We start from the raw sequence: 24,699 nt of genomic DNA on the forward strand, positions 1-24,699 counted from the left end.
TATCATCAAAAACGTAAGAGACAACAAGTGTTGGTGAGGATGTGGAAAAAAAGGAACGTTGGTGCATTGCTGGTAGGAATGCAAATTGGTGCAGCGAAATAGGCCCTGTGTTCGGCCTTTATCGGCCCTCATGTTCATTGCAGTATCACTTAAAATAGCCAAGACATGGAAACAACCTAAGTGTCCATCAAAGGATGAATAAAGAAAAGAAGATGTGGTGTTTATACATTATATAAAACGGAATATTATTCAGCCACAAAAAAGGAAATGCTGTTATCTGTGATAACATGGATGGACTTTGAGGGCATTATGCTATGTGAAATAAGCCAGAGAAGACAAACACTGTATGATTTTATTTACATGTGGAATCTAAAAAAAACTGGACTCATGGAAACAGCAGATTGGTGGTTGCTAAAGGTAGGAGTGGGGGATGTGTAAAGGAAGGGTGCAAATTTTCAGTTAGAAATAAATTTAGAGATATAAGGTACAGCATGGTGACTACAGTTAATAGTACTGTATTGTATATTTCAAAGTTGCTAAGAGAAAAGATCTTATAAAAGTTTTATCACAAGAAAATGTAACCATGTAAGCTGATAGATGTTAACTAAACTAACTGGGGAAATCATTTTGTAATACTACATGTATCAATTCATTATATCGTATACCTTAAACTAATATAATGTGGTATGTCAATTATATCTCAATAAAACTGGAAAAGAAATTATATTTTAATATGTTATATAAAAAAAAATAATAATAATATGTTATATAATAACATATATTTGTGTTTTGCAAAAACACAAACCATGTCTACTAATCTTCTTGGTATAAAATGTACGATTTATGAACATGTGTAAAATAAACTCAATCAGAGCAAACCCTTTCCTTAAATAATTACTTTTTCTATGAATATGGATTATTCACCATTTTGCTGATTCTCCCTGATATTTGACCTTCCTTTATTCTTTTTTTTTAAGATTTATTTATTTATTAATTGGGGGGGGGGGGGGGCGGAGCAGAGACACGGGCAGAGGGAGAAGCAGGCTCCTTGCAAGAAAGCCCAGGGATCCCTGGGTGGCGCAGCGGTTTGGCGCCTGCCTTTGGCCCAGGGCGCGATCCTGGAGACTCGGGATCGAATCCCACGTCAGGCTCCCAGTGCATGGAGCCTGCTTCTCCCTCTGCCTGTGTCTCTGCCTCTCTCTCACTGTGTGCCTATCATAAATAAATAAAATTAAAAAAAAAAAGAAAGCCCAACGTGGGACTCGATCCCGGGTCTCCAGGATCATGCCCTGGGCGGAAGGCGGCACTAAACTGCTGAGCCACCTGGGCTGCCTGACCTTCCGTTATTCTTGATGTAAGGACTATTTTTATGAGAAATAAGAGTTAAGAAAAAAGTTCTAAATCTAAAGTCCACAATGGTGCAATGAGGCTGACAAAGCTGATATCACAGTGTAAAATGATTAATTTATAAATAAACCATCCTGAGATGCAACAGATCATGAGAGTAATGTGCTAAAGTGAACATGGAACCTTCTTTTATAGGGTGCTACTTTTGGCAGGCAGTAAATAACAAACCACTCACTTATTTTTCATTTTCCCTTTGGTTCATTAACCGATTCCGATTCATCACATATTCATGGAAATGTGGAGGGTGAGGAATGGCTTTCAGAGGAGGGGTTATAGAGAGAAAGCAGGCTGGCCTGGAACAGAGGGGAGGATGGTTTGAATACTTCCAAGGTTATACTCCTAAATCTAGCCCTATGACAAGACTTTTTTCTTTTAACTTTTATTTTTTCAAAGTTAGGAAAAACAAGTACACCTGAATCTCTTGTGATCCATAAAATTTAACTTGAACTGGGGATGGTCCTCTTTGTTTCCCAGCACCAGCAGACTGGGAAACAGATTCCACTCAAGAACTCAAAGAACTTTCCAGTCTAACAGGCCCTGCTGTATTCTGGGAGTTTTATCCACACACTTCTTTCTGATTTAGGAATTAGAAGTAGTGGTATAATTCTCAGGAGTGTAGACTCTGGAGTTAAATCGCCTGTATTTAAGCTAGCAGCTGAGTGTTCCTGATCACGTAACCTTTCTGAGCCTGTTTCCTCTTCCTCACATGGAGGAACGATCTCCGAGCCTATGAAGATCAAATGACTTATTACACATGAAGTATTTAGAGCAAAGCTTGAGCAAACCTTCAGTAACTGTTAGTAATTTTCAGGATGATCATATAATTTAGTGTCCAAGTGTGAACCCTTGACTCTCAGACAAGTAAACTGACAGCCGGAGAAAAATGGAACTTGTAGTCATCCCACTAATATTCTATCGTGTGAAGGTCACACAATAATTTGTAAATTTAACAAAAATTTGTGCATCAATGGGTACTAGACAGTACAGGATTAAATGGAATAGAAATGCCTTAAGGGGTGCCTGGCTAGCATAGTAAATTAAGTGGCAGACTCTTGGTTTCAGCTCAGGTCATGACCTAGGGGTTGTGAGATCAAGCCTGACACCCCCGTCAAGCCCCACGTTGGGCTCTGCACTCAGTGCAGTCTCCTTAAGACTTTCTTCCTCTCCCTCTGCCTCTCCTCTATGCCCTCTAATAAAAAATAAATCTTTAAAAAACTGTTTTTAATTACATTTACTAATTTTTATTAAGGCATTCTATTTGGGGCAGCCCCGGTGGCTTAGCAGTTTAGTGCCGCCTTCAGCCCAGGGCATGATCCTGGAGACCTGGGATCAAGTCCCATGTCGGGCTCCCTGCATGGAGCCTGCTTCTCCCTCTGCCTGTGTCTCTGCCTCCCTCTCTAGCTGTGTCTCTCATGAGTAAATAAATAAAATCTTTAAAAAAAAAAGGCATTCTATTTTTCCCAAAGATTGAATGATATAATTATTTTAGAGACGGGGAAGGGAGAAAGGGAGAGAACACATGCGTGCGAGAGGGGCAGAGGGAGAAAGAGAATATCAAACAGACTCCCCACTGAGCATGCAGCCTGACACAGGGCTCGATCCAAAGACCCTGAGATCCTGACCTAAGCCATAATCAAGAGTCAGACGCTCAACAGACAGAACTACCCAGGTATCCCACATCCCAAATATATTGTAAAGATGAGTTTAAATCATTTCAGCAGTATTTTCATTCTTCCGCAGAGCCCCACAGACATCAGGGAATCTGGCAGTAGGGGAAGAGAGTAACATTGAGTAAAAAGGTAAAGGACAGTGTGATTGCTCTACCACGGGCCCCGTCTCTGCTCAGCACAGACTCAACTGCGGTTCCGCAAGTAAGTGGGCTGCTTCCCTCCTGACCTAGGAACTGCCCTAGGTACACTGTCATCGTAGAGACAGAGAAAACACATCCGTTAAATATGAGCTTTAGTGGAAAAAATTCAGCTGGCATTCTCTTTTGCTTTCTGTCGTCTTGTTTTAATAGCACTCTTATGTAAGTTCTTTACTATATATAGTTGAGAATGGGGAGCTGTGATCTGACCTGTTCAGAGGCAGGCAGACTTGGGCCATTTCCTTCCACCTGGTGCCCAAAGGCAGCTGTTCTGGAGGTCCAACCAGAGCGGCCAGGACGCAGAAGCCCATGCTCCTTTAGACGCTCGCACGGCTGTGCCGCTGTCTCCCCCTGGAGCTTCAGCCTCCCCACCTATACAATTGGCACAAGGCCTCATTCTGACCTAACACGCTGGGGGTGCCTGCAGAGCCTGTGGAACCTCAGAGAACATCTGGGAAACATTTTTCTAGCTTAGTCAGCAATGTGTATTTTTTCCCCCTGTATGTCCTTCCAAGATTTATGCAAAAGCTAGAATTCTGACTTTTCAGTCTTCGGCTTCTGGACCATCCTACCATCCCTACCAGTCTGTCTGAGTAAGAAAACTGTTGGTTCATTTATTGTCTGTTTCTTCCAGAAGGCTGCCATCCTGTAAGGGCAGAGTCCCCATCTATTATACTCCCCAATGTATTTTCTAAAGCTTAGCACAGTACATGAGTGAACCTATGAATCAGTGAATAGGAAGAGGCAGCAGTATCTAACATTTACTGGAATCTTCATGCCAGAGCCCATCCACTCTGTATGTACGCCTCCTCTGTCTCTCACATACCTATGTCTTCTCTCTAGTACCTACTAGCTGTAGGACCTGGGACAACTTAATCAACCTTTCTGTACCTCGGTTTTCTCATCCATGTAATGGGATCATAACAGGACTCAAGCAATAAGGCCACTTTATTTTTTTTAAAGATTTTATTTATTTATTCATGGCAGACACAGAGAGAGAGAGAGGCAGAGAAACAGGCGGAGGGAGAAACAGGCTCCATGCAGGGAGCCCGATGTGGGACTCGATGCTGGGTCTCCAGGATCACACCCCGGGCCAAAGGTGGCGCTAAACCACTGGGCCACTGGGGCTGCCCAATAAGGCCACTTTAAAGATGACATGAGACCCATGCTTGGCACAGAGGTGTGCTCTGCCAGTTGTTGTGCTAATCTTCTCTTCCTCCTGAGTAAACAGCACCATCTCTGGGCCAGTGTCATGAAAGTCAGAATCCCAGGACTCATCCCTACCTGCTTCTCACCTACCATGTCTAACCCACCACCACCAAGTCTCGCCTTCCCCTCTCCTAACATCTCCCATGCACTGTTCTCTTCATGCAGCCCTGAGATATTTTTTTTCAAGTCGCACATCTAGTTTTCAGACTCTTTGACTTACTGGGCTCCCAGGAGCTATGTTTGCTCTTGGGATGAATTCTAAGTCCTCAAACAGGGCCCAGGAGGCCTGGTTGCCTGGCTCTAGCCTCTTCTCATCTCCTCCATTCTTGGGAGTTTTCATTCTTGGAGTTTTCAGCCCTACCCGTCCACATGCATTCCTCCTGCTTTGATGCCTATCCTGTACTTCACTCATCCTTCAGATGTCCGTTCCAACATCTCTTGCTGGGGAAAGGCCCCTTCCTCAGGCCTCCAAACTGGACCAAGTGCTTTGGTCTCCTGCCCTCAGAGGTCTGGGCACGTTGTTCTCCACACCTGCCCCGCAAGCACACTCTGCACATCTTTCATCTAGTCTGATGGTCCCCCCTTCCCAGGCTCCCTGGGCCTCTCCCATCTTCAGTAAAATGAGAACCAGGAGGCAGCATGCTAACAGAAAGCAAAGACAGCTGCTCTAGAGAATACCCTGGGATCTAGTGTGGCCTTCTCCCAATGCGGTCCTTTCTGGACTTCATTCTGGTCATCCATAAAATAACCTATACCAGACATTTAAGGCCAAAATTTCTATTAAAAATAATTTCTGTACATACATGGGAAAAGCTAACAATTACGCTACATAAAAAAGTTACTCCGTGAGATGCTCACGTTAAGTTCCCCAGATGCCACTATCTCAGCTCTCATTTTTCTACCATTAATTAGCTGGCTGTGTCGGCTCCACAAAACACTGTGGACTTTTCTCTTTTTTCTCAAAAGACCAGAATTGTGAAAACTGATTTTATTAATCCTAAAAAGTAAACAACATTTTTTCCAGAGTGTAGCAGTGAGTGAACGTTAATATTACTAAAAACAACTGAGGCAGAAGAAAAGGCAGTTCTAGTTCAAAGTCCTACTTTGAGGACTATATCAGTGCATCAAACATACATATTCCAAATATAGTATAGAACATCTAAACCCGGAAAGCACTAGAGGGACTGGCCACTTAATTCACCTACAAGTCACACACTAAATCAAATTATAGAGGCTCAAGGCAAAACTTAACGCCCCCTGGAAAATAACCCTAACCCCAAGCTTAATGAGCAGCTACAAACTTCTGCCTACTAGTGGTTTGGGGGATGGCCCCTTTAGTTGTCATTCTGCCTTCTTGCTCATGAGCTTTTCCCACATGCTGGCACCAGGCTCAGTGCTGACCATCTAATGAGGGACAGAAACAGACACAGCGCTGGCCTTCACTGAAGCTACAGGAAGCTGGTGAGCACGGTGTAACCTAAAACAGTGATCAGCTGCATGAAAGCAGTGTAATTCATATAGATGGGTATAGTCTGTGTTTCCTCACTATACAGTATATTTAGCTCCAAATTGCTGCAGCACTGTATGTCTGATGCAAGTACCTTAGGCATTCCCAGGCAGGTGGTCTGGGGAATCGCACCAGCCTTGCAGGGCACTTTCTGTCTATCTAACTCTGGAGGGCAGGTGATTTCCAAATTAACCACAATGTCAGCAAGAGCTAGACTCTGCCCATAAAGTGGGTATTGGCTTTGCAAGACCTTGCTCTGCTCTGAGCAGCAATTGCCCCCATCTTTCAGGAGACCAGGGCACGTTTCCAGGAGACATGAAATGTGGTGAAGGGCTCCACGTCGATTATGTTGCTAGACAGGGCTACCATTTAGATTTCCATTGGTGTCACCTATGTGCTTATCCAATGGGCGTGAATGAGTCATAGCTGGCTTTTTTAAAATTCTTTAACATCCATCTAGCATTAATGGCTTTTGATAAATTACTTATTAAAGTGCTAAGGTATAAGCCTTTCAATAGAAATGGGCTCTGGAGGAAAACCAAAAAAAAATCCACAGAGATCTTTCAATTCAATTCACGAGACTGCACAATTGTCCTTGTTAACAGTTTTGCCCTGCTACATTCTCCTATTTTACATATGCAGGTTACTTGTTTTGTTTTTAAAGTAGGCTCCAGGGACACCGGGGTGGCTCTGTGGTTGAGTGTCTGCCTTCAGCTCAGGACGTGTTTCCAGGATCCAGAATCAAGTCCCACATTAGGCTCCTTGCAGGGAGCCTGCTTCTCCCTCTGCCTATGTCTCTGCCTCTCTGTCTTTCATGAATGAAAGAAATCTTTAAAAGAAATCTTTAAAAAATCTTTTAAAGAATGAAATCTTAAAAAAAAAAAAAAAAAAAAGGAGGCTCCATGCCCAACGTGGGACTTGAACTCAAGACCTTGAGATCAAGAGTTGCCTGCTCTACCAACTGAACCAGCCAGGTGCTCGCATATGGTGACTTCTAATTTAGGGGAGCATGAGGGGAAAGACATATTCTGGAGATGGAGAAAGGTTAGCAGTCTCAAAAGTAGAGACTAAATGCTGCTGTGACTGGCAGGGTTGAGATACACAAGGAGAGAAGGAAGAGAGGGTGCGAAGGAGAGACACAGCAATGAGAGACTGGCCCTGGTAGGAGGTGGCGCATTCGCTGCTGGCCTGGCACATGCCGCTATCCCCGCCCCCCCCCCCCCCCCCCCACCTCTCCACCACACTTACTTCACGGCACATGTGTCTTGCTCGCCCACAGTCTGCCAGGTCCTGCAATTGCATCTGGGAACATTCCTGCTAAGCAGGAATTAAAGTGCTTATTTTGTACAACACTTGGCTACTTTTGAGCTACATCCAGGACAGCATAGTACAAACGACAAAATTCAAAACTATACCATTAGAAACCACATAAGTGACAAGGAGATCAACTTTCCCCATTGTGGACTGGATTTCCCAGCCTTTGCAAATAGCTTTGGAATGTGAACAACCGTCATCCTTTAGAGGACTTTCATAAGGAAGTTTAATACCGTAGGCCTAGATGCACCACATTAAAAACAAACCATCTTATGGTCAGGAAAATGTTTTCCTCTTTTGAATTCTTGGTGGGGAGAGAGAGGTGGCCAAAGGGAGAGTGTTGTTCCCTCCAGGAGCCAGGTGACAGCAGGAAAGCCTCTCACCGGGGAGGCCAGAAGGCTGCAGGCCTCACAAGCTACCCCACACTCAGGTTCCAGCAAATATACACATGTCAGGAGCTAGGCAAATTAAATCTCCTGGCTCTGTGGTCAGACACAACTTTGCTTATCATGATATCCTCATTTCTTAGTATTCTTCAAGTATGAGGGAGATTTAAAGGGGCTTATTGCTTTTTAAAATTAAACAAATAGGGGCACCTGGGTGGCTCAGTCCATTAAGTGTCTACCTTTGGCTCAGGTCATGATCTCAGGATCCTTTTTTTTTTTAATTGTTTTAATATTTTATTTATTTATTCATGAGAGAGAGGGGGGGGGGGCAGAGACACAAGCAGAGAGAGAAGCAGGCTCCCTGCAGGGAGCCCGATGTGGGACTGGATCCCGGGACTCCAGGATCACTCCCTGGGCCGAAGGCAAGCGCTAAACCGCTGAGCCACCCGGGCTGCCCAGGATCCTGAGATCGAGCCCCACATCTGGCTCCCTGCTGAGCAGGGAGCCTGCTTCTCCCTCCCCCTCTGCCTACTGCTCCCCCACTTATGCTCTCTCTGTCAAATAAAATCTTAAATATTTTTTAAAATTAAATAAATGCATTGAACAACTGATCAAGATTTTATTGCATTTTATGACACCAAAGTTTAGCAAATTCATTCATAAGTGTACATAATAAAAGAGAATGAATGCCCCAGGATCTCTCTTTTAGTTGGGGGTTTGGGGTAATAAGATGGAATGGAACTAAGGGCTTAGTTCATAGGTATGTTTCTCTTATCATGTGCAGCGTGATCAATCAGCCCCATGTGACCTGAACCTCACTACTGCTAGTTCCTTAACCTCGCCATGCCTCAGTGTTCTGTTCTTCCAGAATACTTACTACTGAGATTTCTTCTAAAGTTGAAGTGAGGGGCACCCGGGTGGCTCTGTCATGATCTCAGGGTTGTAAGACTGGCTAGGGTGTGGAGCCTGATGAGATTCTCTCTCCTTCTCTCATCTGCCCCTCCCCCTCAGCCCTCCCAATCTTTCCCGAACCCCCCCCACCCCCCCACCCCCCACCCCCCGCAGGCTCTCTCTCTTTAAAAAAAGTTTAAGTGAGGTCATGAATGGAAAAGTGTAATGCGGAACCTGGCTTTCACAAAATTTTAGTTTCTTTTCATTTTCCTTCAATATTGGTAAAATATAAGTTTTAAGTTTGGTTTGTCCTGAAATGTCTTCTAAGGTCTCAGAATCTAGTAGAGAATTCAATTCAGACTTTAAGAGCAGGTATCAGGTTGTCTGCAGGTTTGCGGATGAATTCACCGTTACTACAGAAACTGTCAGGGGCCAAGGTACACCGTCTCCTCCCTTCCCCTTTTCCTTGCACAGCTAAAGGCGCCAGGGCAGTAGAGATCACCTTAGAAGGTATACCTGTTCTCCGGCTAGAGTTCATACAATGAAGAAAATCTGATCTGGCTGCTTGAAAAGCAAACAACCAAACATCCCAAACACTTAATATAACCTTGAGTCTTCAAAAGAAAGGCTTGCACCACGGGCATGTAGAGGTCTGGAACCCATTACAGCTCAGTTCTCCAGGGGCAGCTTATCTCCTCCTCTGACACTATCAGTTGCCAAGGAAAGATAAAGACAGTCAACTGCCTACCCAGTCAGAATGCAAAAGTGTTCAGGAATATTGCAATAGGGGCTGGGCTGGGACTGGGAATGGAAACAGAATGTTGCAACATGCTAGGACTAATTCATGCTCACATGTAAGTGGCTCTTGTGCGGAGGACTGAATCCTATATTCTGCTTTAAGGAAAAAACTTTTTTTAAAAAAGATTTTATTTATTTATTTGAGAGAGAGAGAGAGAGAGAGAGAGAGAGAGGCAGAGGGAGAAGCAGGCTCCATGCAGGGAGCCCAATGTGGGACTCGATCCTGGATCCCCAGGATCAGGCCCTGGGCTGAAGTCAGCGCTAAACTGCTGAGCCACCCAGGCTGCCCAAGAAACATCTTACACCCTGCAGGAAGAGTTGCAAAATAATCCATCCCCTCTCTGCTGAGAGTAGTTAGTACTCTTAAGTTGCCTTGTAAGGGAAATTTCATTTGTCTGCAGTGACCTTAGAAGTCAATCACACTCTGGGGGTGTCTGAGTGGCTCAGCTGGTTAAGCGTCTGCCCTTGACTCAGGTCATGGTCTCAGGGTCCTGGGAATCGAGCCCACATTGGGCTCCCTGCTCGGCAGAGAGCCTGCTTTTCCCTCTGCTCCTCCCCGCCCCCACCCTCCACACCCCCTCCATGCTTTCTTTCTCAAATAAATAAAATCTTTTTTAAAAAAAAGTTAATCACACTACAGAACACCGTGGAGAACAGATATCTTGAAATTATTTCTTTCCTGAAATAAGAGTTCTGAGAGGCTTTGACACTGATAAAGTTCAAAAATGAAACATAGTCATAGAGTTGAATCTTCTCATTACTTCGCTAAAGACTATGATTCAGGGTAACGACTCAGTGTGAAACACACTTTGTGAATCTGAGCCTTTTCTTTCTACTATTGAGGCAGAGAATAAAAGTATATTCTGCACCACAGGTCTGAACTCCACCAGTACTTAGAGCTCTGAACTCAAATTTTCGTAATCCTAAATCTGACCCAGACTTTGTGCTTTCAGTATTGTCTCTTTCATATACTGAGTGCTTACATTTTCTTCAAATTATTTTATCATCTGTAATGATATGAGAAGCCTTTTAATAGGAGAGGGAGAGTTAAAAGTGAGGTCCTGGGGGATCCCTGGGTGGCTCAGCGGTTTGGCGCCTGCCTTTGGCCCAGGGCACGATCCTGGAGTCCCGAGCTCCCGGCATAGAGCCTGCTTCTCCCTCCTCCTGTGTCTCTGCCTCTCTCTCTCTCTCAATCTCTCTCTCTTAAATAAATAAATAAATAAATAAATAAATAAATAAATAAATAAATAAATAAATAAATCTTAAAAAAAATAAAGTGAGGTCCTTCTGTACAGCATACTTGCTGGGTTGAACAGCAGTGAATAATGATTCTTGCTCAGGAGCCCTGGTTTCTAGTCACTGCCCACCACCATGGTACATTTGGTACCATGTACCAAAATAAGTACATTCAATCTCTAAGTTACACATATTTATAACTTTTGTTATTAGTCTTGGAACCCATCGAAGATAGGCCCTAAGAGGAGACAAAATGGCAGGCTCATAATCACATGAGGAACCGTGAATTTCAAGCATGAAGCTTGATTTCACTTTGATTTGCTTTCCCGTCTCCAGGAGGATGAGGAAGGCCCGTTACTTGCTTCTCCCTCAGCCACTATCTCAAGGGGCCCTTCTCTGTCACACAGCCCCTCTAGGCTCAGTTTCCTTACAAGTCAAATTAGTAGATTAGGCTATATTCTTGCTCTAAAATTCTAAGTCACTCTGTCATTGGGAAGTAAAAAATAATCCCGAATAACACTGATTAGGAAATAGGAGATCAGGGTACCAGAGTTAGTTCTACTGCTACTTAGCTATCTCTTAATATTCTAGAGATTTCATTTTTTTCCCATTTCCCCAAAAGGAATACATATTCACTGTGGGAAATTCAAGTATAAGAAAGTAAGAGTATTTGGATAGTAAAATAAAAGTGAAAATTCTTCCCCATCATATAATCTTATTATAAACCTTTGTTAATATTGTAAAACTCTCTTTCCACAGCCTTTACAACGCAAATGTAAATACATATAAAACACATATATATGTTTACAATTTGGATTTTTGTTTGTTTTCACAAAAATTGGATCACGCATATGCATTTTCCCTCAGGGATCTTTTATCTTTCAACAGCTTATCATGGATCTCCTTGCATGTCGGCACTCAGCTCTACTTCACACTTTTCAACTGCCTCACAGTATCCCACAGTACAGATACACCATTCATTATTAATGACAGACACGTTCTCTTCAAATGCTCATTAGTACAAATAGCTTAGCAATGAAGATCCTTGAACTGTTTGCATATTTGTTTGGAGTCTTCGGTGGGAAAAATTTCTAGAAATTGTCAGGTCAAAAGGTATGTGAATTTTACATTTTAATGATTACAGCCAAATTGTTCTCAAAAAGATCTTATGACTATATCTTTATCTGAAAAAGGAAGAAAGAATAGATGATCTTTTACCAGTCTTTTTCCAACTGAACTTTCAACTCAATTAAGAAGCTTTTAAAACCAGAATGGAAGATGGGGCAGCTCTGAGATCCAGTCTGCTTTTAGCTAGGCCACTAATTTCAAGCATTTCCTTCATTAGCAAGTATTAAAACTTTGTTTTGCTTTGGTCTTAGTTGCCATATTGATGTTTTTTCCCCTGGTAATATTGCTAACCATAAATAAAGGTCTACTGTGCGTAAGAAATTGACGTTTTGGCATTTGATGTATCAAAAAATCTTATTTAAGGGGCAACATATTTCTTTACCAGGACTGGTTCTCAAACTTTAGTAGGCACTAGAATTTTCTAGAAAGCTTGAAAAACCAGACAGCTGGGCTCTACCCTCAGAGTTCCTGGTTCAGTAGGTCTAGCATGGGGCCCAAGAACTTAAATTTTTAGCAACTTCCCAAGTGATGCTGAAACTGTCTGTGTGGAGACCACATTTCCAGAATCACTTCTTTTCAGAATGTCCTTTTTATTGGGCATAAACTTGTGATGAGAGAGGACCACTATCTTACTCTGCGTAGACTGATTTACAGGAGTCTGAATGACAATCAGTCACCCTAATTACTCTAATACATCTTCTTTCTGTTCCATTTCACTACCATAGGGGCTCTTTAACAGGTGACATGCAAGGAGCAAGCTGCAAATTCCATGAGGATTGTTCCCTAGAATTACCTCTTACGCCCCAGGCCTACTCTCCTCACAGAACTGATACTTAAAATTCATGTAAGACAACTACAAAATAATTGCACCTCTTTCTCCCTCTTACAAAGGAAACCCTCTGTTGATCAAATGTGACTGGTATGGACACCGATGCCTTATATGTTATATAAGGCCTTAAGTTTAAGATAATCACCAGGTGCTTAGAGCCACTTATGTTACACACCTTAAATAGACAAATTTAGATCTCAATTTACCCCAGTTAGAAAAGCAAACATGAGAAAACAAATGACACGTGAACTTGGAACCTTCCCTTTGACCATGTGTAGTGGATCTACAGAGCACTTCCAATGTATTTTCTGTTCTAGATCTTAACATCTAAGAATGAAATAGTGAAGTGTGTAGAAGTGTAGAATTGAACAGATTTGTTCAAGAGAATATTTACATACTCCTGCCAGGAGAGTGAATTCTATTGGAGAGCGGTTATAGGAACTACTCTTTAAAGAGGGACAGAGCCAAATTTGTCAGCATGTGCTGTCAAACTAAAGGCTTTTGCATTACGCAGTTGTGATATACCTGGTTCATGGCATGTGTTAAGCATGAAGTCATAGCATTAATAGTTGAGAGAAGATAATCTGGTAACAAACTGGCCAAATGGCCCATCAGAAAGGGAAAGAAGGAAGAGGAGTAAGAACAATGATCTTGGAACAACTAGTTGCCATCTCAAACTCCAGGAAGAGGGAGCCTCACTTATTCAGGCTACATGAATTTGGAATTTGTGATACCTCTGAAGTTTTTCACTAATACCTCTGAAGGGGGCTTCTTAAATTAGTGGTAGAAAGAGCAGCAAAAGACCTGTGTAAGGCAGGCTCCTCTCAAGTCCTTTGGAAAAATACATCACATTACTATTTAAAACCATGGCTCCACTTCCCACCAACAGTTGTCGAATTCCTTATATGAAGAAATCTTTGTTTTGTTTTTTAATTATGATTTTGGAGTCTCTTAAACTCATAACCACCTGTCTTATGGGTAATCAAAATCAGGTAATGTTACTGAAAATAGAACAAAGGGATCAGTAAGAAGTGATAAGGAGGTTCTACAATTCCTTTATAAAGTATCTAGAAAGATTTCTCAAGTTATATAGACATACAGGATATATTTTGATCAGTTGGCGAACATATCTCATGGAGAAAGCAATATGTAGGTTTTCTGTGACACTTCAGGGTGACAAGCAAGGCTACTCACAGGCTGGCAGGCCTTCCTCTGCTCTGTCTGTGCGGGATCCTCTGCACCCATGCAAGCGCCCACCACCCTTGAGACACACAATCTCTTTTCCACCTCTGAGTGTGGACGTGGAGTTGAGCTGCCTTTTCCACTTCTATCACACTTGACTGCTGTCAGGTGTCTTGGCTGTCTCCTGAGGCTTCCCCTGGCACCCCCCTGGCAGAACTGAGGCCCCTTCCTCTGAGGGCTCTGCATGTACTGATCTGCGTCCATTGTCCACTGCAGGCCTCGCCAATCCGTCCTGCTGCTGGGCTCATCCCTCCCCTGATCTACAAGAGTGTTGGGAGCCGCGTGCCAGGAAGGGGTTAATGGATCGAGCAAAGGCTCTCTGTTGACTCTTCCAACCGCGACCCACCTGTCTCACCCTTGTTGTTGAAGGCTTGTGGCTCAAGGACGCATACTATTGCTGTCTACTGTGAAAGGACATGTCTGGAGAACTAGACTTAAAATATCCTGCTTGTTAACCCTGCTTTATAAAAGAGTGAATAATACAAATAAAGTTGGCATTGTGGCTGAATCCGGCCATATGTCCCTCCTGCTCCCACTCTGTTTATGTCTCCTTTCTTTTCCTCATTCCCTTACCCTCAGCCCTGGACGGTTGTCGCCCCCAGGGCGCGCGACACAAGAGGGCCTGGCCAACATCTCCCTACTCATTCAGGGAACATGGGACATGTGGAGTTGGTGTTTGCGGAGTTAATGAACAACATGCTAGCTTTTTAAAGCATATGGAAAAATCTTAAAGTATGTCACACTCCAACAGTAACTTTTTAGTATTTGGAATTCATCCTTTATCAGGGGGTTGGCAGGTGAGATTTCCTGTAGGATGTTTTAGTTCAATTTCCTGTTGCATGATTTTTTTTCACCTTATATATTCTAATAAATCTTTGATAAAATTAGACTCCTATGGGTTAAAGGATACCACAGCAATCACAGGGTCTTGTATATTGAGGGCACGTGGTTTTGAGCAGACACTAGGACATAGGGAGAGAAACCCAGAGTGAGTGAGCTCTGTGTCAGAGAAATGCTTCACCTTATCATGGCCAGTTTTTCCCTTCTCTAAAACAGAGGTACACACACACACATATGGAAAATGTAGAAAATACAAATTATATATATTAAAATATATTTTATATATATGAAATTTTTAAAGGATAAAAATGATCACAGGATTGCCATAAGAATTACTATAGAATGTATATAAAACACTTTGAAAATTAACAGTATCATTAAATATTTATTGAATAAATGAATAAAGCTATTCATTTGGATTTGGGCAGAAGAGAAAGATCAATCAAAAGTAGTATCTCCTTCTGGGCACATTCAATCATGACTGTTAATTTTTAAAGGTGATCTAGTCATTGTTTTCTGGAGGATTGTGGCTAAAACAAAACAAAAAACTAAGCTTTTTTGCCAAAGCTCTTTGAGTCACATAGCCAGATAGATTACTTTCCTTGTGGATAATGGTTCATACTAGATGCACTCTTTCTTAGAAAAGCCTCATTTTCAATGGGAAGGGGAAGCACATCTACCCAGCCCTTCTCTAGTCTGCTGAAATACAAGTGTTACTGATCCCTTCTTCACTTTCATGGAAGTGCTTGGTAGATGTGCTGTAAAGCTATAATTATTCTTGAGGCAAGATGAGAGGTACCCAGGCTTTGGCAAGGTGTGGTAAATCTGGCAGGGAAGTTCAATTTCCCTAACATTGTTTCCAGTCCAGGAAATGTCTCAGGTGGCTTGGTATGGGTAAGATGCTGCCAGTTTTTCGGGCATGGGCTTGCTTCTCTTGGAATGACATCATTTGATTGAATTCTTTACTCTGCTTGCCCCACAGAAGCCTCCACATTCAATTGGTCTCCATTTTTCACCAGGGCCTCATGTAATCCCCAGGCTGGCTGTGTCTCCAAAAGCCTAATATGGAAGGCTCAATTCATGGGATGAACCTACCTGACTATTAAAATAGCAAAAGCATTTACTAAGGTATACTTAAAAACCATTATACGACGGGAAGACTGTCTGCTTATAGCATCATTTTTGCCTAGAACGGCCATGACTGCAGCCTTATGTCAACCTAACTCACACAATACGTAAGTACTATATTAAATTTGTTTATCCCAAAGTCTAAGAAATGGGATTGCTGAAAATCAAATATAAACTTTATAAATGCTCTTTTTAAACTATGTAAATTTTTCTCTACCTTGAGCTAACCAGAAGATAAACTGACCAGGTGGAACCTGTGATTTTTTTTCCAAGCTAAACTTTCTGCCACCATAGCTCAGGGGGTTACACCAATTCATTAAGTCTCCTCTGTTTCCCAAATTACAGTATACCCAAAGGGTATGATGTCCTGAAATATAAATTAGCATAGAAAATTCCAAAAAGTTTGCAGGAAAGTCTTTTACTTATGCTACATGGCCCATTAATGGCAAACCTTACTGCCTTTAGAATTCCTTTCTGGCAAAGCCCCAGTAGTCATGCTTAGATGCTAGAGCAAGGTCAGATGATGGTATAGATTTCCCTGGTTTTTGAATACTATGATATATACACAGCCACACATTTGTTTCAACAGCTCTGTCATTATTTTTGGGGTAATTGGCACTTGTGAAGCTCTGACATGGTTTTACTGATCATGCTCAGGCTTATGAACTAGAACGTGACATTTACTGGTGTCTAAGGTACATCCTTCTCCTTCTCTAAGACTAGGGAATAGCAGCATCCCATAAAGTCATCAACTTCTTAGGTGTTTTAACCAAACACTCCATGAGATCATGAGGAGAAAATGAAGAAGAAAGACGCAGAATTGGACAGGAATGCCTTTTGTTTCTCGTGTCCTACATGGCATAGGGACAGTAAAGCTCAGGATACTAAAGCGCATCTCATCTAGTCTCTGTTTCGTGAGAGGCCAGCAGAAACCCAGGGGCAACTGGGGTAGTCTGGGAAAAGACAGCACATCAGAAAACAGACTTGGGATGACAGTCATTTCCTCAACTAGTTCAGAAAATAAAAGAAGGTGGCATGAAAGCAATAGGGCTGCAAATCATGGACACGTTTCTAAACTTTACTATATCATTAACTTAAGATGCAGATCTTGGGTGGTCAAGGAGAACACCAGGTCTATGTATGTCAATCTTGCCATAATATGACGCACAGGTTCAGTCAGATCCTGTGGTTTCCTAATACTTTAACCTTCAATCTGACTACCAAGAGCTAGAATGCCATATTTTTTCTGATTCATAATTTTAGTTGGCTTCTTGCCAACAAGTGATTTTTTTTAAAGAAGCTGTAGAAGAGATATAGTATTTGAAGCCAGATCTAAAGCAGCGATGAAAGGATGAGCTGATTAGCTCAAAGTTAGAAGAGAATCCATAAAAGCGATTATGTGAGAGAATTATACTCAAATTTCAGAGCCCAGCCAACTGTCTCGCCAAACTTTGTTTCAAGATATTCACTCTTATTCTTTGCTAATTCTCCTAAATAACCAAATATTAACAATGTACTGTATTACTGTGAATGCTGTTTTGCTTAAAGCACAGTAAACCAGTAATTGTTGTACTAGACTATGAAATCATTCATTATCAATGTAATTCTGAAATATGACCTATTTATAGATGTAAGTAGAACATTACAGTAAAATGAAACAACTGGAGCCATAGTTAACACTGAGTAAATATTTAAAAGTCCACTTTGATAAACCTTCGGTTTCATGATCAGGTTTGCATTTGGCTTAATAAGTAGACAAAATCAAAATGCTAAGGTTAGAAAGAATAAACACTAGGTAGGTGGAGCTCTAAGCAGAGCTGTGGAAGTCACAGGGAGCCTGCCTGGGAGCTCCTGACATTACAGGGACACAGAAGGGACAGTCACAAAGCAGCCAGAGTGCCTGGTCCACACTGACTGCAGGTCAATGGCTGAGTGGGTCTACTCAACACCACTGTTACATTTTCTCTTCAGCTGCTGGCCAGGGCAGGTGGCCAACCTGCAGAGAGTGCCATTGTGTGGTTCCCTTGGTAACCATCCAGATTCGTCCACTGGGATTCCTTTCCCAAGTAAACTGGTCTTAAGGATTTTAAACATTCAGCATTCATCCTTAAAAACTTTCCTCCTGAACTTGTAATCAGTGTTCTTAATTTGACTTTGCCAGATTTGCCATCTGTGCTTCAGCTTTCGGAAAATTCTGCTGTTGCCCACAGTGCACATTTTCAAGTGGTAATATCACCCTGCATCTTGGGATGCTCGGTGTGCTGAAAAGAAAAACAGTCGGGAGGCAGGAGATGCAAGTCCTACTATAACTGCACCTTTGGAAAGTCAACCAATTATACAATTTGTCCTTTTTAATCTGTAGAGTAGAGAGAAGGACATCTGCCCTACCCAGCTCCACTAGTGGGATGTGGCAAAAGTCCTGGTATTTTTAAATGAATGAGAATTTGGCCCTTAGAGACAGCAATGGATTTCAGAAGTCTCAATCTTGATATGCTTGCGATGGGCCTGGATTTAGGCTTTTCTCAATCTCTCAATATAAAATAATTCCAAGTAACCTCCTCAAGTGGCACTGCCAGACTTTATCGTTCATTTTGTCCCCTGTAGCAGGGAAGTCAACCTCAGAAAAGGTCTGACAGCTTTGCGCGCTTGGTGGTTTCACTGAGCATCTACCATCTTGTTGAAGAGTTCTGGAAAAGGAGAAGATGCACTAACATTAAACAGTATAGTTCTGTGTGGACAGTATGTGCTCCAGCATTCTGCGACACAGCACAATGAGGTGCTATGTGAGAAAATTATGGAGCACATGTGGATTCACTTTATTAATAAGTGCCTAAAATAGATTTTTTAAAAAAAATCCACATATCACCTTCCATATAAATGCATCCATTTATAGTAACGAAGGCAAGTAGGAAATGAGACTTTACCAAGAAAAACTACAAATTTTTCCAACTCCAGTTCTGAGTCAGTTCATTTGTGGTTTTACTGGGATATGCTTTACTTTAATGTTCTGTTACTGGGCAAATTTGGCAGACTACAGCTTCATCAAATGACAGGATCCTTACCCCACCTTCAAATGCTGAGAGTCAAATTTTCTCACTGTCCATTCTCTTCTGGAACAGAGTCATCTTCTCCCAAGGCTTCTATCAATCACTGTCCCCACTTTGATCTCCCCAAATGTCAGATCTAGGTATCTCATTGCCTCCTGGACACCTCCACATGGTATGTTCAAACCAAACTTGCCCTGCCTCCAGAGATGTCCCACTTCTCGTCCCTTCCTCTCTAAATGGCAGCCCTGTCTAGCCACTGCCTGGCAGGGGCCTGGGAATAATCTTTGGTGCATCCCACTTCCCTTAGCTTTCACCTGGCATCAATACCAAGTGCAGTCAATTCTGTCTTCTAACCATACCGGATCCAATTACTTCTATCACTTGCTTTACCACTAACTTAGCTCATAACACCAATATCTATCTCATGTATTATTCTAACCATTGTAATTGGTCTTCCTGTTTCCCAGCTAACTACCTTTAGTGTGCCCTAGTGGTGTCCTAACCACCCAGCAGTGATCAGAAGTAGAAGTCATCTTTGTTGCCCTCAAGAAAGGGATAATCTGGTACGAATGAGGTTTGATTTAGGTAGCCACTGGAGAGTAGTACAAAAAAAGAAACAGAGAAGAAGCATACCATTAAGCATTCTTTCAGGGTCTAAAACTCTTGTGTTAATGTTGAGAGAGATGAGATTAACTCAGTGAAATAATCAGGAATAAACCGGTATATAAGTTCTGTTCTAGAAATTTTGAGTGTCCACGCATTTCGGAGTAGAGTGAGATTAATGTGATGATTAGGATGGGAAATTTTAAAGGAGATTTCTGGGTAAGTGCATAGGAGCTTTATTATAGCAGCCACTCAACAACATTAACACTAACCACAAATGATGAGGTGTGCGACTCTGTTCCATGGAAGTGACAAATAAAGAAGAGACAGTCCTTCTCCTTATGATTACAGAATTCTGAAGTCCAATACACCGTGGATATAGAGTCAGAATTCGACCTTGGGCAGACCCCGAGTGTACATTTCTCCAGTCAAATTAAAATTCAGGCTCCTCCTCTCCAGGTGTCTGCTTCACACCTTCCTCTGTCCTCAGAATTCCCTCAAATGCTCCCTCGTCTGGCCCTCAGCTGATGCTTCCTGTTTCACTGAGAAATCAGAAACAAGTAGAGAAGCACCCCAGCTCTCCCTGCCACTTCTGTCCACGCCCCCCATCCTGGCCGGCAGATTCGGTCTTCCCCAGTGCAAGGGCAGCATCGTCTCCGTGCCCCCTGCCAAGGCCCAGGACTCTGCTGGTGCACCAGATCCCACTGGCCTTTGGATAGACAACGTCAAGGCCTTCATCTCCTGTTCTTGGCTCTCTCCTCAGTTACTTGCTGGGGTATTTACAGTGACCGAGGAAGATGGCACATTCTCAAACATTCGGCATTACAAAATAAAACGGTTTGCAGGGAGAAACAATAGAACAAGTACTTCTGGACTCATGTGGTTGACTTTGAGCCACTCTTCTGCTGTATTTCTGTCTCACCGACCTGCAACCCTCACCTTGGCATTCCTTGTCCTCATTCCTGGCTTTCCTTCCCCCATAACATATAATTCCACCAGAAGCACTGGTTGTTTAGTTTATTTTGTTTATGGTTTGTCTCCTAACCACTGCAATATAAGCTTCACAAGGGCAGGGATTTTTCCATATTTGTCCACTGCTTTCTTCCCAGAATCTAGCCAGTACCCAGGGTACTTGCTCAACAATACATGAATTAGATTTCTGTCCTGCCATTTCTGATCTGTGTGACTACAGGCAAATGATCCTCTTAAAGTCTTTCATCATTTTGAAAATGGTGTTGGTGGGATTGTGGTAGGGATTCAATGACAATGTGTGTTTAACATTTTAGGAGCACCTGGGTGGCTCAGTAAGTTAAGTATGGCCTGCCTTCGCTCAGGTCATGATCTCAGGGTCCTGGGATACAGCCCTCCCTGGTGTCAGGCTCCCTCCTAGCCCCAAAGTCTGTTAGTCCCCCTCCCTCTGCCCCTCCCCCCCCATCCCCACCATCTGTGCTTGCGTGAGTACACAATCTAATGAATAAATTAAGAAGTCTTTTTAAAAAAATTAACATTTGGGGCACCTGCGTAGCTCAGTAGTTGAATGCCTGCCTTTGGCTCAGGTCACGATCCTGGGGTCCTGGGATCAAGTCCCACATCAGGCTTCCTACAGGGAGCCTGCTTCTCCCTCTGCCTGTGTCTCTGCCTCTCTGTGTCTCTCATGAATAAATAAAATCTTAAAAAAATAATAATAATAATCATACATTAGTATTCAAGTTTATCTAGTCCCAAACAGGTAGTTGTTTGGGAATTTAGTGGACTGGCTTCAAGATGAAAAGTAAAAGTTCAATAAATATGCTTTCCTCCTATTATTAAAGACCCCATATGAACATCTAACCCCAACTTTAACAATAATGAACAGACAAGTAGGCAGTGCTGATGTCTAGATCTAGGTTCTCAGATAAAAATTATGTTTAGTAAGAAAATAACGTGAACCAACAGGCAGTTGGCACTGACTGGCCATTCAAAATAGATCCCACAGCTGACAAGTGGGCCTCGCTTCTGCCCTCTTACCCAGGTCCTTTTCACTTTCTTCTCTTCCCCCTCTGTTACAAAGCCAGCTTCTGCTGGGATTCCCTCTCCCCAAAGCTCTGTAGCTCCAGGGTAGGGTCTCTGTTAGCATTAAGGGGAGTATGAAAGGAAATGTATCTCTCTGTACCTTTATTTTCCCTTCAGGGTTTAAATGGAAAAAGAAAAGGTGGGGCCCTTATCCATTGTTGCTGGGATTAAAAACCTTAAAAAAAAAGAAATCAAGCTGGAGCTTTGAGTGCATTTTCCCACAAAAACCATGTTATATATAGTGGCTCGGTTCTATGGTACTATTAATAAAGTAGAACATTTCAGTTGTGATTTCTGGGATGTCCTGGGATCCTACCCACAAAGTGGGACATAATTTCAATGCAAAAGTATGTTCAGAGTTCCCAGCAACCAATTTACATATCCACATTCAGAAACTAACCTATCTGAAAGGTAAGGGCCGCTAATTCTCAGTAAGGTTGACGATTTCAGAAAGGTATCACAAATGTCACAAAGAATAGGGGCAAGCCGAAGACTATGGTGCTAAGTGGCATACCTGATCCCATCCTCTAATACCAGGAAATGTGTTGGGTTTAGCTCAGAGAATTCTGTGAGAATGAAGGGTGGTAAAAGAATGTAACACATCCAGCAGAGCCTGGTTAGTGCTAGCTATTTAACAAAGGTTAGTTCTCTCCACTCCTTTTGGTGAAACTTCAGTGTCTATTCCTTTTGCTTGGTTTTGTGTGTCTTCCTATGAATCTATTTTTAACACTTCCATAGGGGGAAAAAAACGCAACGTTTTGCCAATAGAAACCAGAAAATGGTTATTTGCTCATTTCTTCTGGCTGACACACCTTGTCTGCGAATGGCAGCTTCTCCCTGAGGAGGAAATCTTTTCCATCCAATAAGCCTTTACACCTTCCAAAAGTCCATGCCAAACTGCGAAAATCACCATTTTAGCTTACCATAGTGGTGAAGCTTTGGCAGTTGGGCCAATGCACATTCAGTGGGAGACTGTGGACAGACGTTAACTAACCATCCCACATTTTCGGTTTGTTTCCTTATAGTCCTTGTCCAAAATATACACGTAAGAGAGGCTCGCCTAACGGGAAGGCTCACATTACATATCACAGTTAACCCTAACGCACATAACCAATAAGACAGCCTTACTGCTTGGGAAGAAGTCCATGCTTTCAGTAGTCAATAGGGTTGGACAGAGAGCTGTACATGCCATTCATTTCAGAATGCTTTTCCTGCTTCCCTGACCCCTCGGGCCCTCCTTACTTCCATCTTATCTCCAGGCCTTTCCTGAGAGAATGAGCTCTGCTCCCTAGTCATCAAATCTCCTTGGATGAAATCTTTCACATCTACCACCTCCAAACAATTATTTTCCCTTGACAAAATGTAAGACAAAACTTTCCCATTAAAATATAAAATAAAATCTTTTGAATTAGTGCAGCCTCACAGGGATTTTCTAGAGCCAAAAACCTGGGACACAGAACTAGCCAATTTTATCTCTGTATGATCCCAGACAAAATTCCTATCTTGCCTACACCTTCCTTTAAAATCTGGTAGAGCTCCATTTTTTGTTCAGTGTCTCAAAAGAATATTATTAAGATGACCCAAATGTTTAATGTGTTGGGAACACTTTCAAAGAGGTTAGTGCTCTTTTAACATATCTTTAATTTTTAAAGCGTATATTTAGCGCCTACCCCGTCCCCTGCCCCCCATCTCCTTGAAGAAAATTATTTTGCAACAGGGCAGCCCGGTTGGTGCAGCGGTTTGGCACCGCCTGCAGCCCAGGGCATGATCCTGGAGACCCTGGATCGAGTCCCACGTCAGGCTCTCTGTATGATGCCTGCTTCTCCCTCTGCCTGTGTCTCTGCCCCCCCCTCTCTCTCTGTCTCTATGAATAAATAAATAAAATCTTTAAAAAAAAAAGAAAATTATTTTGCAATATACTGCATAGTAGGCAATTCTGGAAGCATAGTGAACTCCGGTTACCCAATGTTTACCTGGATCTTCAGAAATAAATGCTGAAAAAGTACAATACTTTTGGGTGCAAAATTATTTGTGAAATATACACAGAAGGGAAGACCGCATCTAATACATTTTTACAGTTCCCAACGACCGTGAAAAAAATGCGGAAAGTGGGAGTAACAATCAAACAATTGTTTGAACGAATTAATAACTTCCTCTTAAAATAATGTCTTTAGCACCTTAAGCAGTATGGACTCCTTGATAATTTCCAGGAAATACTTTTTATTTCAGTAATACATAGTTGTTTCAAATATAGTACAGTGTAAGAATTACTATAGTCTAGGGAAATTATATTTGGAGGGATAAAAAGCAACTATTCTCAAAGTAGTACAAACCCTACAGCTCCTCTACAGAGATGACAATACTTTAAAATATTTAAGATCAACCCCAATGCAATGTGGTAAGTGGCACTCAATTTTCAGTCAGTTATCTTATAAAGTTTTAAAGTCAGCTAAAAACTAGAGCCTAAAAGGACATCCTGAAGCATACCAGGGCTAGTCTAACTAGGTCATTTATCTATTCTTTACTTAGTCAATGTCCTCACCTGGGACAGACTGGACATTAAGTCACTAAACCATATAAAGGAGGAGATCTACTTTACCATTCCTGCAGTTAAAATTATGATACATGGATTCCAACTGTCCACCCAAATAAAGGTATGTTACTACCAACCATATACCCATGCTCTTCACTCAGATCACCAATTTTTCTCACAGCTGAATAGATGGTTAGAATGTTGGTATGTTTTGTTATTTGTTGTACTTGCCTAGTTTCTTTTTAAGTTGAAAGTTATTTATTTATTTATTTATTTATTTATTTATGAGAGAGAGAGAGAGAGAGACAGAGAGAGAGAGAGAGAGAGAGAGAGGCGCACAGAGACACAGGAGGAGGGAGAAGCAGGCTCCATGCCGGGAGCCGGACGCGGGACTCAATCCCGGGACTCCAGGATCGCGCCCCGGGCCAAAGGCAGGCGCTAAACCGCTGAGCCACCAGGGGATCCCCCTAGTTTCTTATTAATGGATGTGGTATGGACACTGGGCAACCCACCTCACTCCTTATTCTAATGACAAAAAATAAAAATATCAAATAAATCTTATTTCATATACAATAGAATAAAAAATAATAAAGCTTAGGAGTTTGTTGAAACGTCTGTTGATTGTATAATTTGTGCCAACTCATCATACATTTATTGTTAAAGGTACAGTAAGGCAATCACT

General features: G+C 42.2%; 2 protein-coding genes across 8 annotated transcripts in view; one reads left to right on the top strand and one right to left on the bottom strand.

Moving 5' to 3' along the window:
* CBR4 (carbonyl reductase 4) overlaps window positions 1-24,257 on the top strand; it is a 158,614-nt gene extending 134,357 nt beyond the window's left edge. The window contains exons 5-6 of one of the 2 annotated variants that reach the window (XR_011994199.1): window positions 15,637-15,889; window positions 24,014-24,257. Coding sequence is in view for 1 of the 2 variants with exons in the window: in XM_072719736.1 (XP_072575837.1) it covers window positions 15,637-15,743 (107 nt within the window). In the remaining variant the exon portion in view is untranslated. Of the gene's footprint in view, window positions 1-15,636; window positions 22,651-24,013 lie in introns of those variants that run through there. The other variant, XM_072719736.1, reaches the window with a different exon arrangement.
* The window catches only part of PALLD (palladin, cytoskeletal associated protein), a 401,027-nt gene that overhangs the window by 62,459 nt on the left and 313,869 nt on the right, over window positions 1-24,699 (bottom strand). The window lies entirely within an intron of this gene.

The sequence above is a fragment of the Vulpes vulpes genome, chromosome 9, assembly GCF_048418805.1.
Source record: "Vulpes vulpes isolate BD-2025 chromosome 9, VulVul3, whole genome shotgun sequence".
NCBI classification, from domain to species: domain Eukaryota; kingdom Metazoa; phylum Chordata; class Mammalia; order Carnivora; family Canidae; genus Vulpes; species Vulpes vulpes.